This window comes from Naumovozyma castellii, chromosome 5, assembly GCF_000237345.1.
Source record: "Naumovozyma castellii chromosome 5, complete genome".
Lineage (NCBI taxonomy): Eukaryota > Fungi > Ascomycota > Saccharomycetes > Saccharomycetales > Saccharomycetaceae > Naumovozyma > Naumovozyma castellii.
In genome coordinates this window covers 423,611-436,462 of record NC_016495.1, presented here as the reverse complement: position 1 = coordinate 436,462, position 12,852 = coordinate 423,611, and the positions used below count along the sequence as shown (strand labels likewise).

Genomic DNA, 12,852 nt, shown 5'->3' with positions numbered 1-12,852 from the left:
ATCCAGATGGGTTATTACTACTTTGCGTTGGGGAGATATCTATACCATCTCTGGCAAAATAAATAAGGGTTTGCTGACATTATGGAATAATAGTGGCACCAATGGAGAACTACACTGTGTCTGGCATTGAGAAGGCCATTAGATCTCTGAATGAGCTCCAGGAGGATCTAGATCCGGATGGGCAATTTATTATACGGGCCATCGACAAATTTCAGGACGATCCAATTGTAATAGAGAAACATTTACCCAAATTAACCTCCGCACTGCTGGATGATTTTTTCTTCGATGATGATTCACAAGATCGTTTCCATTCGCAATTACGTAAAGCTGAAATTTTTTATCACTTGGCAAAGATAACAAAACTGTCGACGGTATCGTTACATTTAAAGACAAATGTGTTCCTTATCTCAACCATCTTAAAATTACTACAAGATAACGTTACCATTGAAAATCGCAAGAATGATAACAGGATATGGTACTTGAATTATCTCTTGTTAGCCTGGCTGAACAATATACTGAAATCACCATTTGATTTCAAAACCGTCGATACGGATATTTTCCCACTGGTTAGTCAGTTTAAGAAATTTAAACTACTTGATACTATAGTTTGTCAAATACATTCTCAATTGTTATTCAAGAATAAAGAATTGTTTATTGAAAAGGAACGGGATCAACAGATTGATCTATTAACTTGGAATTATTTCTTGAAAAATTTTACAAGAACAATAGCTTCACAGTCATCAATAATACAATACATTGATAAAGATCAATTATCAAAATTAACCAATGAAATCATCAACCATGATTCATCATCATCGACAAGTATAAATATTCCCATAATTATCAAAATATTACCGAATTTATTCTTATTAAATGCATCCATAGATAACTGGGATATATTAGAATCAATAATATCATGGTTCTTATCTAATCTTTCATTATCATCAGTCGATTTAAGATTTAATATGGCTCATTCATTTAATAAAATTATAACCATCTTAGCATCATCACAATTTAATGAATTGGAAATGGCAATGGATCTAACTCATGAAATAATTGACAATACCATATCCATTCTAAATGATAACAAGTCTCATGATTTGAAAGATATTGACTATTTACATACTCATCTATTAATCATTGCAGAAGCTATCAAATTCATCACAAAGCAAACGCCAACTTTATTACAAACAATAACTACTGAAATATTACCTATAACATTATATTTCCAACAAAGAAGATTGACCGTTATAAAGGGTTCCCAAATCAAAGACGCATCAAGTTTTATCATTTGGTCATTGGTCAGATGTAAACAAATTCCCAAGGAAATCATACACGAAACGTTCAAAAACGCAATAGCTTGTTCATTATTTGATCCTGATTTTCTCGTTAGAAAGGCTTCCAATGCCGCATTACAGGAATTATTAGGGAGATATGGTACTTTAATTTTAGATCAAAACACTATCATGAAGTTTATTGAGTTACCAATCAATGACTTGAAAGTATCATACCATGAAACCATTATTAAATTGTATCAATTATTTGCTTCACAATACCCCATTTTTTGGAATCATATAATTAACTGGTTATTTAGATTTAATCTCATGGAAAATTTGGATTTAAATATGGTTAAATTGACCGCAGATGCATTTGTACAACTTTTCAAATTTAATTCCCAAGTATTGATAGAAGTGCAATTTCAAAAAACATTATCAACACTAATAGACTCATCATTAATGTCATCGTCTACATCAAAGATAACAAGATTATCTTACCTTATTACGGAACTGACACCCCCATCTAGTGATATATTACCCATAAATGACGAACTTTGCTCAAGAATGACAAAGATGAAGGAAATATTGTTCAACTTGAATTCCTCATTACATGTAACAATGACTCCAACAAGACAATTCCAATTTTTAACAATATTAAAATATTTTATCACCCTACTAACGCATGGAAGTTTCAATTTCACTCACAAGGAATCGAAATTGTTAATTCAAATCATAAAATCTTTACCTACCGACCCTCACTCATCCAATTTTGAAATATTCGATCAATTAATCAAAAAGATCATTTCCATCCTATCGCATGATAAGATCGCCATCGATAATGAATTTTGGGTGAATTTGGAAAATCTAATATCATCAAACAACTCCTTAGCTTGTTCATCCCTTCCATATATGGAACCACTCAAATTTATTGACTTGATGGAAACAAATCTTGGCAAATTGAATTGTCAGTCTAAATCTAGAATAATCGATTCTTTAAATGAGAAAATGGCATCATCCAATTATAATAAGGAATTAATCATCCCATTCCTAGAAAAAATTCTACCAAGTTTCCTAAATGATTATACAATTACAGAACAAGGTGATATTGGAAGATTAGTGAGAACAAGTTCCTGTAGTCTAATAGCTAACCATTATGAAACGTTCAATTTTAACCACACTGAACATCCATCATCCATCATTATTCCATCCTTAGTACGCATATCAATGGAACCAGCATCTGGATTAAAGGCCATAGCATTCAGCACTGTATCCAGAATATACAATTCTGAAAATATTAATGACAGGTTAACCTTCTATAAATTGAATTTAATGGAATCTCCGTGGAAATCAGAATTTTGGAAAGGATTTATCATGACTGCAGGTGCACTATACTCATCAGATTTAGAAATCACAACATATTTAGATCAATTCTTAAACTTTTATTACCATGATCTTTCCTCTCCTAAAGAGCAATTGGAACTCGCTAATGAATTGGTTAGGATTATTCCAACGGCAACTCAGTTGAAGGCGTCCATGGCAAATAATAAATCCATTTCTACGTCTAATTGGGACTTAATGAAATTCACCATTACTGCATGGAAGTTTTGGGAAAGACTATTAGAATCAAACATCAAGATACCAGGTGGGTTTAACATTAAGGGAGTTTATGCCAAACTTTATAATTTATACCTTGTGGAAAAGAAGCAGACTTTATTAAGGGTGGGAATAATCAAACTCTTACCACATTTATGTGTTCTTTACTCACAGGATCCAAACTCGGCAAAGGAGCAAACGAACGTTTTCATTAATACTGTTCTTGAAAGAATGCTAGTATTAATCCAGAGAGAATGCGCTACCTCCTCGATGACATCTGTATCTGTTATCATGAGGACGTTGATGGAATCTCTGGTACAAATCTTACTCGAGTTTGACGGAACTACACAATTAACCAATTTGAAAGATGCCTCAAGAAATATTGAGACACTTAAGAATTTATCATTAACGAATATAATTTTATAGACTTTTAAATAGATATGCATATTTTTTCAATCTCTTAGTCATTTAGGATTGCCTTTAAACTTTGATAGTATTGATAATCAACACCAAATTGATAGTTTTGGCTTCGTGAATTCATTGCTCGCATCCTAGGATGACTCAGTTGACAGGTATCTATCAGGCGGTCAATAGAAAGTTGCTCTATTTCTTCCGTATTGCTTCCTAAAATACTTTCTAGTCCCTCCTTAGTTTTGTCACTATTATTTAGACTAAGCCATGCTAGCATGTTATCAATCAGTTCTCTTGCTTCATTATTGCTAATTCCCTTTCTGTCGTTACTCATTGCACTAAGTAGCTTTATCGTTTCAACCTTCCCATTCATTAAATAACATTTTAGGAGATAAAATCTGAAGGAGTCAGGTTCTAAATCCACGCATTGCGCATTTTCAATTGCAAACTGGATGTCCTTAACATTAAATGCAAAATTTTCATTTTTGTCTAACCACGTAAAGAGATAAAACATTGTTATATTCGACGATTCATTGCTTCTTATGGCTTTAATCAATGAATGGAAGATTGAACATGATGATTTGCTTGTAAAAAGGTCGGTGTGGCCTAGCTTAAAGACAATATGTTCCAAGATTAGCAAGATGAATCCCAAATTTCTAGTACCAGACAAATATCGTAAAACTGAATTAAATATAATTGATTTAATATCATCTGAAGCTCCATTTACCATGGGGTCCATTTGATCCAGATAGGTGTACCAACTCTCTAAAGTAACCGACCTCGGCGGGAATATATTTTGGAGAAATAACAATTCATTCTCTTCAATGTTCTCTTTTTGAGTAAATGATTCCAACGTGTCCAGTATAGGTGATATCTCCCTCCCATTTGATAAGCTTTTGAGCTTTACTAAAGCTGCTAATTCGTTGTTACCCTCTTGAAATAGTAGTAATGATTCCAAATTAAGGGCGGCATATGATTTACTAATTTCTAGTAATTTATGGCGAGTATGAGAATCCATTTTGAGTCCAAAGTTGTCCTGTAAACTATGTATGAACTCGCCACATAGTTTTTCTTGATTATTCAAAATGAGAAAAGTAGCAATCTTCAAAATGGAGCTCGTAAAGACATGGACATCTTCTTTCAGTTTTTCAGATTTTTCAACCCCGCATAATAACACAGTTCTTAAATAGTTCATCAATTTAGGTAATTGCTTTGTTTCAACGTAAAACTCAAGCACCATTAAGTTATATGTAAGGTTGTGCTTTTTTAAACCTGACAAATGGTTCAGAGCTGAATTAAAGTAGATATATGATTTCGACTTGATAATGATCAATAAGCAATTTCTGATGAACCTGACATTCGGGGCTAATTTTTCTGAACCGGCTTGATGAAAGATGGTTTGATAATCCTTTAGTAATGTGAGAACATACTTTGCCAGGAGATCCCTGTTGATTGAGTCCTCATTAGTTGTCAAAGATATCTTTCGTAGCATTGTAGATAATTCATGGTAAAACTCAATCGGCAGATAATTTTCATTGGATATATCGTTCCTGGCAACAGCAATTGTTTTTCCTGTTTGTGAAATCCATGTTATATCTGTTGTTTTCAATCTATTTAGTAATGTGAAGTACGAGTTGGAATCATGAGAGGATCGGAGGTTTTGTAGCCTTTTCAAAACAATAGGTACCTTTAGAGTTACAACCCCAGCGAAATTGACCCTATATAATTTTGGTTTATGAATTGCATCAAATAACCACTTGTCTGTTATGGTTTTGTTATCTTGAGGGGCCCATGGTGTTATGTCCTTAGTAATCTGATTTCTTGTTCTTAATTTTGGACCTGTTATTTCATTAACATGAGCTTTCGTATCCATTAAAGCATCATGTATAATTTTAGTAACATTGAACGATAAAAATCGTTTAGTGACATTATACTTCATAACCGTTCTTCCATCTGTCTTAAACTAAAGTTACGTACTGAGGATGAGATAGCAATAATCGAATAACCTTTTTTTTCGGCTATGGAGCTTTGAAATATTTTAGCGAGAAAATTGGATTCTTTTCAGGCTATTCATTAATTAAATATTCTTCCTTTGCTTCTTATTGTTGGGGATTAATGATGAATTCGATAATGATACGCATTTGGGAAGTCTTCGTTTCCAATCAGCTTTTCCTTCAATTTCAGCAGCTGACAAAGTAGACATGATTTTCTTCTGATAGATCTTTTCCAATTGAGTTTGATACCTAGAAATCCAAGGATGTTGAAAGCTCTGTTTACTATCTAATCTTTTATCTGCATCAATTTCTAAGAGTTTTTCCACAAACTGTTTGGCATTATGATTAACATTATTCCAAGGCTTCATGGAAAAATCCAATTTTCCCCTCTTGACATTTTGAATTATTGAGTTTTCACTACCATCTCCATAGAATGGAGAGATGCCTGTCAACATTATATGGGTAATGACACCTAGGGACCAAATATCACATTTTGAATCGTAACCATTCATTGATTGATCGATTGTATTAGCCCTAGAACAGGATTGATCTATGATTGACCTAGTGGCCTTAAACCCTACTTCTGGAGCGCAATACTCTGGGGTGCCAACTATTGTATTCATTCTTGTATTTTTAAGCGATAAATCTTTGGCAATTCCAAAATCTGCAAGAACAATTCTTGTGCATGGTTCTGGGGAGCATAAGAGAATATTATCTAACTTGAGGTCACGATGAACAATTCCTCGTCCATGAATATAATGTAGTGCCTTTAAAATTTGATAAACAATGATAAGCGTTTCTGTCTCAGATATGGCTGTTAAGCATTCACCTTTAGCAAGATATGAGAATAAGTCGCCTCCAGGTATTAAGTCCTGGAATATGTATAAGTTATTATTCATTAAATCATTAAAGGTATAATGAATCTTGATTATATTGGGCTGAATTAATTGGTTGAGCGATTGTTAGTATTTTGTTCTGACTAGAATGGGGAAAATAATAGGCAATACGTACATGATTCAATTTTAGTAATATTTTTGCCTCTTTGTCGACTTTGTATTTCCTTAACTTTATTACTTTGACTGCAAAATTTGGTCGGGAGTAGACATCACTTGCAACAATTTCCGATTTCTTAAATGCAACAAGAACGTTACCAAAAGTTCCATTTCCTATTATTCTGGGTGAAATATCCCATTTATTCTCCACGGACTTTTTTATATTTAATGTTGAATAAATATCGGGAGTTTCTTTTCTGGCGGATGTATCTTCTGGATCTTCCAAATCAGGTAAAGATTCCAGAAATCTGAAAGATACAGCATTCCCAAGAGTTGGCAGATCAATAAGATCATTATCATTGAGAACATAAGCTGTCTCTCTTTCCAATCTCTTTGAGTTCACGAAAGTTCCATTTAAAGAAACATCCTTGATGTAGCACATTGGAACACTTGAATCATCGAATAGGATTCCCCATATATGACAATGAACGGATGAAATTGATGGATCATCAGCCAATAGAAAGTCACATTCTTTGTTACTCCTGCCAATTTTTAGGATAGAATGCTTGACGAGTTTTAAATAATCTTTATCCTTCCTTCTTTCTTTGGAAGGCAATCCTGAAAGTGTTGGACAACTGACAAAGTTGTTTTTAGAAGGTTTTGTTAGAACTTCTAGATACCCTAATGGTCTTGACATCTAGTATTTTGTAGGTTGATGAAGTGTTATATCACTTGTAGTTTGGAATTTTGCCACCCATGTTATTTCTTAAGCATCATTCTTAGAAAATTTAGAAATTAGCCGCCCAACTCTACTTTAGGGGTTGTTTCGCGTGAAGTAATAATAAAATATATTTCAATATATAGATGTGTATATGTATATCTTCTAGTTAATGGTTGCAACTAGTTTTTCCCCAGAATTCACACCATGTTTAATATCTTCAGTTAGTTGTGGCAGATCCTTTAACCCATTTTTATAAATCTTTATTGGTATATGATGAATTTCCCCATTAAGGATCTTTGGGTTAACAAATTTAATCGCTTTAATGGTTGCCTCTCTGTATTCAGGGCAAGCTGGTAAAGTAATTTTACCAAATGGGATATCCTCACCTTCAGCCATGTATAACATTGTATTTGTAATCTTAATGTTGTCCCTTCTATATTTTGCATCAATATCACTTGCACTCAAAGAGGTCAAATGCAATAAAGTAGCAGGTAGATTCTCAGCAGCACATCTGTATGTTTGTTGAATGGTAGTTGATGTGGATACACAATCAACCAATCTTTGAATATCCTTATATTTGGATTTAATTTGTTCAATGACATCGACGTCATGATAATCAAACACATCATCAGCTCCATATTCTTTCAATTTTGCCTCATGTCTTTTGGAAGCCACAACGATAATCTTGGAGTACCCGTGTAATTTCTTTGCCATTTGAATGAACATTTGGGCCACCCCTGTGGCACCACCCCAAAGCAAGATAGGATAATTGTTTTGGGCCACTTTGGGTTCCCATTCCAATTTCAAACCAAAATTAAAAGTCAGTGCCACCATTGCGGTCGTCAAAGATACAGGAATACTAGCTGCTGCTTCAAAAGTGGTCACTTTGCCCTCTTTTAATCTTTCCCCCTCGGCATGTTGCAATTCCCTTCCTGCTTTATAAGCAGCTTTTGGATCCATGACAGCATACTCTGCAAAGGCACCATTTTGGGGACGTTTAATGGAAGCACCATGTACAAACCCAAACACATTATCACCAATATGGAATTCATTGGGGTCTACATCGGGTCCCAATTTCACAATTTGACCAGCGATGTCACAACCAAGAATGGAACCTTGTGGTCCAATACCGTAAACTATATGTTTCCAATCTGTGGGGTTCCCAGCAACTGCTTTCGTCTTCACGAGAACGGAACCACTTTCCAAGGGTGGTAGGGGCACACCTGTCTTGAGTATTGATTTATCGCCTTCGATGACGACTGCTTGCATTGTGGTTGGTAGAGACATTTGGTAATCTAGTGTTTGCTCGAGTGTCCCAAAATAAAGAATTGAGAAGAGGATCCTGTCAATGGTACATATATATATATTCCTCGATCCTTATTATTTATGGTTCCGAGACTATAGAAAGGTATCCACGGGCCGCATCCGCGGGAGGCATTTCTCGAGATTCTATCAACAAGAAGTAAGTAAGCAAGTAGATAAATGAATAAGTGGTTCTTACGGTAAGGAAGTCTGCTATTACGGATGCGTTGGACAACCCTTGCTCTGGAGCGAGTGGTGTGTCTATTGTGTCTGTTTGATGGTTTCCCATGGTCAGTGGTCCGTTTCGTTTCGTAATTTTAACATATAACCCGTAGACAGTCAAGGGGTCCCTCTTAAGCTAAAGCTATACTGGGTTAACCTCACTAAACAGTATATAGTGCTGCTGTTACTTCTCTTGTTCGTTGGCGCACTATTGTACTATTGTTCCGTTTATTCAGAAAGCGGGGTCGCGTTAACTTCCAAGAGACAACTCTTTGCTCATGTGATTTTATGGTAGATCTCTCTTCATTGTACACATTCAAGCTCAGCATTAACAGATACCACTTGCCAAAGATACTTATTACCACAGACACACCAGCATATTTTGGACATCGAATTTACGAACTGTCGCAAGAAACACTGAACAAAAACTGAACGAACAAGAAAGAAAGAAAACCACCCTTAATTACAATGTCAGAACCACTAACACCATTGCACCCCAGTGCCGATGAACAACTGGACTTAAATGACATAAAAGAACTAGACGATGATGACATTAATGACCTCGATTTGAATCCCGATTTGGATGCAGATATTGTTCTCAGCATGGAAGATGCTAACAAGACAAGACAGGGATCCATCACCAAGAGACCTATTAACATTACCGAAGATGATGAAATATTTGACGATATGGATGATTTTATGCCCAAGATTAACGTAGGGTCCCCCTTTTCCTCAAACGTGGCATTAAATAAGATGCATGCAGCTTCCACTTCTTCGCCCATGATGAAGATGACTCCAAGAAGACTTTCCATGTCACAACAATCAAAATTTATAACTTATTGTGATAACCAGTTGATGCAAGTGCAAAGAAGATTTGTACAATCACAAGGTTTGAATAATCAGAATGGGTATCCGGATTTGGTTTCATTATTGAAGGATCTGAAAACTTTGGTCGATTTCATATGGTATTCTATAGATAATTCAAACCCACATACGGACTATTTGTTAAAGATGGATACTCCTGAAGAATCCACTTATAAACCCTCAGTGGAACTAATATCTACATATTTCGGTCAAACTTCCTATCTGATTAGAATAGCGGATGACTTACTGGATTATATTGAAAAATTTAAAATTAAAGATCTAGAAACCAAGGAGCAAAATAATACTGTAACGAAAATATTCAAGTTTCTCTTCATCTTGGATAAAATTTTTATAAGATTATTGACTGGGACGATACCTGGAGGTCATAGAATGAATGGGACAGATGCAGTTAGGTTATGTGGAATAGCGGAAAGAACAAGAATGAGATTCCCCATATATTTAGAATCTCAGAATGTGCATGGTTACCATTATGAAGTTAGTAAAATATACGAAGAGACGTTAGATAAGTGCGGAAATTGAAACGAATGAAAAAATTTATTTAAAAATATCCAATTTTGTATTTATTTTATTATCCCAAATATGTAATTTTATTAAAAGTGCAATCATCCTAACCACCTACTTTTACACCTATTGATCAAATGGGTTCACATTCTGCTTAGTCAATTTCGGTTGGGGGGTTAATAATGGGAAATGGGTATCCTTTGTTACCATTTGGATATGACTCTGCTGTGTGGCCATATGCGATGAATATTGTTGCTGTTGCTGTTGTTGTTGTTGTTGCTGTTGCTGTTGTTGAGCATTGATAGAGACAACTTTATAAGAACTCAAATCCAAGATCACAGTTACATCCTTCGTAATCTCGGCTAATGATGCTAAATTGGGTCGAATTTCATTAAGACTTGGCAATTCTGTCATTAATATCTTTGTACTTGCTAGAATTGAAATAATTGTCTTTAAGAATGAATTGATATTTTCCCAAGTATTCAATTTCTCTTGATTGGTTAAATACTTTTCAGATATCGTTTCATCTTTATTAATCAATAAATTCAATCTTTCATTCAATACTTTAGATAAATCCATTACTTGACAACAAGTGTCAGTCAAATCTCGAATCTTAGTAGCTAAAGAATCAGTCAGTACTTGCTGCCCTGTTGTACTAGCCATGGCCGTCTTGGATATCTCAGAAGTTAATTGATTATAGACGATATTGACTATTTTAACGACTGTTAATAATGTACGGTATAATTGCAAATCAATATCCTTCTCCGAAGTCATGACATTATTATTAGGTCTTGCCGAAGATGGTGTCAATCTTGGTGGAGAATTCAACGAATTATTGTTACTGTTGTTATTATTTGTTGAATTTGATTTGCTCCTAGACAAGGATGATGGATACGATATCGGTATGGCAGGAACATTGGCTTGAACATTAGTAGCTGACTCTCGACTTTCAGCATTCGAATTTGGGGAATAGTGGCCAACCTTTTTTGGGGAACTTTCCATATGTCTAGAATCTTCTAATGATTGAGCTGCAATACCTGAGGGAGATGGTGAATTGGATGATTCTATTAACGTACTATGACCAGTGTTTGAATGAACGCTATTGGAATGTGCCCAAAAGATATTATTATTATTAACATACCCTGGTGATACATTCTTGCCTGATATTAAAGCATTTCCAATGGAAGTGTGTGGATTCGCTGTTCCCTTGATAGCAGTTGTGGTTTGGTTATTTGGCTGGGTGGGTACTGGAGGAATATTTTGTAAAGTATTACTTCTTGTTCGAGGCTTATGCTTTATATTTTCAATGATGCTACTATTATTTGAATGAGTCTTACTACTGCTGTTACTTGCATTAAATGAAATCGACGTAGAGTCCTTTCTACCAATGGGTTTCTTTTTAGGTTTGTCGAATTTCTCTAAACTTATAAATGTCCATGCATTGTACATTTCACTATACGAGCACAGTAATGTCATGTAAAACATCCTTATGAAGCAAAGATCATCCTCTTCAAAAAATGTCTTGAAGTTTTTACGTAATAACGTTATAATTTGTTTAAAGATCGCCGTAATATTCATGCATAACTTAATTAATGCTTGATCTTGAAAGTTTTCATCATTTTCCGCTTGCTGTAATATTTCCACCAAATTATCAATATGTGACCTCACTGAGTATAGCAACGAAACGACATTCACTGCTATAGCCTTTTCTTTACAGAAGGACGCTATTTTCCGTATCGATTGTTGGCACTCTGTGAAACTAAAAAGTAATTTTCTGCATGCTACTACCAATTCTGCATGAGATACGCGTTGTTGTTCGTTGATTATGGGTGATTCTTCAGGTAATACCGATAGCCTTTTGAAATAATCATTATATTTAGAATTGTTATACAATTCGGCATTCTCCAGATCATTATTACTGTTTTCATTGATTGTATTATTAGAATCAGATTCTTTATTGGGGAGGGTGATATTTGAGACATTTTTACTGGAGCTAGAGGATGTTGAAGCTGTGGGTAAAGAATTGGTAGAACTCAACCCATTTATGAACCCTTTCCTTTTGTTAGCCTTTGACATCTTAGGCTCTTGTGGATTATCTTTTAAGTATCTTCTAAGAGCTCTAGCCCAATACTCTTCACTTGATACGTTTGAAGTCATTGGAGTATAAGCCTGAACAATATCTAATTCTTCCTTAGGTATATTATTCCCCTCTAGTTCCAAGACAGTAAGATTTTCTAGATATATTAACGATTTTAATGAATAAATTGACAAAACATTATTATTTTTCAAAGATAGCACTCTGAGATTTTTCATCCAACAGGTTGTCATCTCATTAGGTAACCCTTGTATGCGGTTAGAAGAAAGATCCAGAATTTCTAGTTGTGGACATTGTAATAATACTGGAGGTATGTCGAAAAGTCGGTTATCATGTAGATCTAGATAGCGAAGCTTTTGTAATTGAGAGAAATTTGGAGGTAGGGATATCAGACGGTTTTTCCTCAGAGATAACCTTTCAACATCAAGCAACAACTTAACATCTTCATCACTTATACTTGATATATCCATTCCCACTAACTTTATGGTAGATTTTATGCTGTTTTGATGAGAAAGTTCATTCGATATTAGTTGGCTTAATTGGAAGTTTTTCAATTTTGGTGGGTCAGACTGCTGCTGCTGTTGCTGTTGCACCATTGCTACTGATTGCGGCATTATATCTGAATTGGAATATAGTGTGAATGCTTTCACTGGACCAATCAACCAAATAGAAGCACCTGATTCAGATAGATGTCTGTGATCTACTCTAAAGCCCATTGTTTACGAGCCCATCTTGGCGTTAAATTTCATATTTGATCCTCCATCAAGCCCGAACCCGAGCACAGGGTAATATCTCCAACAAACGTTAACTATTGAATTGGTAATAATAAACAAAAGTAACAATTATTAAACTATTACCT

General features: G+C 34.8%; 6 protein-coding genes across 6 annotated transcripts; 2 read left to right on the top strand and 4 right to left on the bottom strand.

Annotated features, from left to right (window-relative positions):
* Positions 1-101: 101 nt before the first annotated feature.
* CIN1 (Cin1p) lies at positions 102-3,296 on the top strand (the record flags this gene model as incomplete). The annotated part of the gene is made up of 1 exon (XM_003676606.1): positions 102-3,296. One exon carries the CDS (start codon positions 102-104, stop codon positions 3,294-3,296), a length of 3,195 nt encoding a protein of 1,064 aa, XP_003676654.1.
* A 34-nt stretch (positions 3,297-3,330) lies between these two features.
* On the bottom strand, positions 3,331-5,220 carry MNE1 (Mne1p; the record flags this gene model as incomplete). The annotated part of the gene is made up of 1 exon (XM_003676605.1): positions 3,331-5,220. The coding sequence occupies one exon, from the start codon at positions 5,218-5,220 to the stop codon at positions 3,331-3,333; it is 1,890 nt and encodes a 629-aa protein (XP_003676653.1).
* A 138-nt stretch (positions 5,221-5,358) lies between these two features.
* MEK1 (serine/threonine protein kinase MEK1) lies at positions 5,359-6,964 on the bottom strand (the record flags this gene model as incomplete). Its single annotated transcript, XM_003676604.1, has 2 exons — positions 5,359-6,213; positions 6,287-6,964. 2 exons carry the CDS (start codon positions 6,962-6,964, stop codon positions 5,359-5,361), a joined length of 1,533 nt encoding a protein of 510 aa, XP_003676652.1.
* Positions 6,965-7,150: 186 nt separating this feature from the next.
* Positions 7,151-8,275, bottom strand: NCAS0E02220 (zinc-binding alcohol dehydrogenase family protein; the record flags this gene model as incomplete). The annotated part of the gene is made up of 1 exon (XM_003676603.1): positions 7,151-8,275. One exon carries the CDS (start codon positions 8,273-8,275, stop codon positions 7,151-7,153), a length of 1,125 nt encoding a protein of 374 aa, XP_003676651.1.
* Positions 8,276-8,980: 705 nt separating this feature from the next.
* On the top strand, positions 8,981-9,916 carry TFB6 (TFIIH complex subunit TFB6; the record flags this gene model as incomplete). Its single annotated transcript, XM_003676602.1, has 1 exon — positions 8,981-9,916. The coding sequence occupies one exon, from the start codon at positions 8,981-8,983 to the stop codon at positions 9,914-9,916; it is 936 nt and encodes a 311-aa protein (XP_003676650.1).
* A 108-nt stretch (positions 9,917-10,024) lies between these two features.
* On the bottom strand, positions 10,025-12,709 carry SOG2 (Sog2p; the record flags this gene model as incomplete). Its single annotated transcript, XM_003676601.1, has 1 exon — positions 10,025-12,709. The coding sequence occupies one exon, from the start codon at positions 12,707-12,709 to the stop codon at positions 10,025-10,027; it is 2,685 nt and encodes an 894-aa protein (XP_003676649.1).
* Positions 12,710-12,852: the final 143 nt, after the last annotated feature.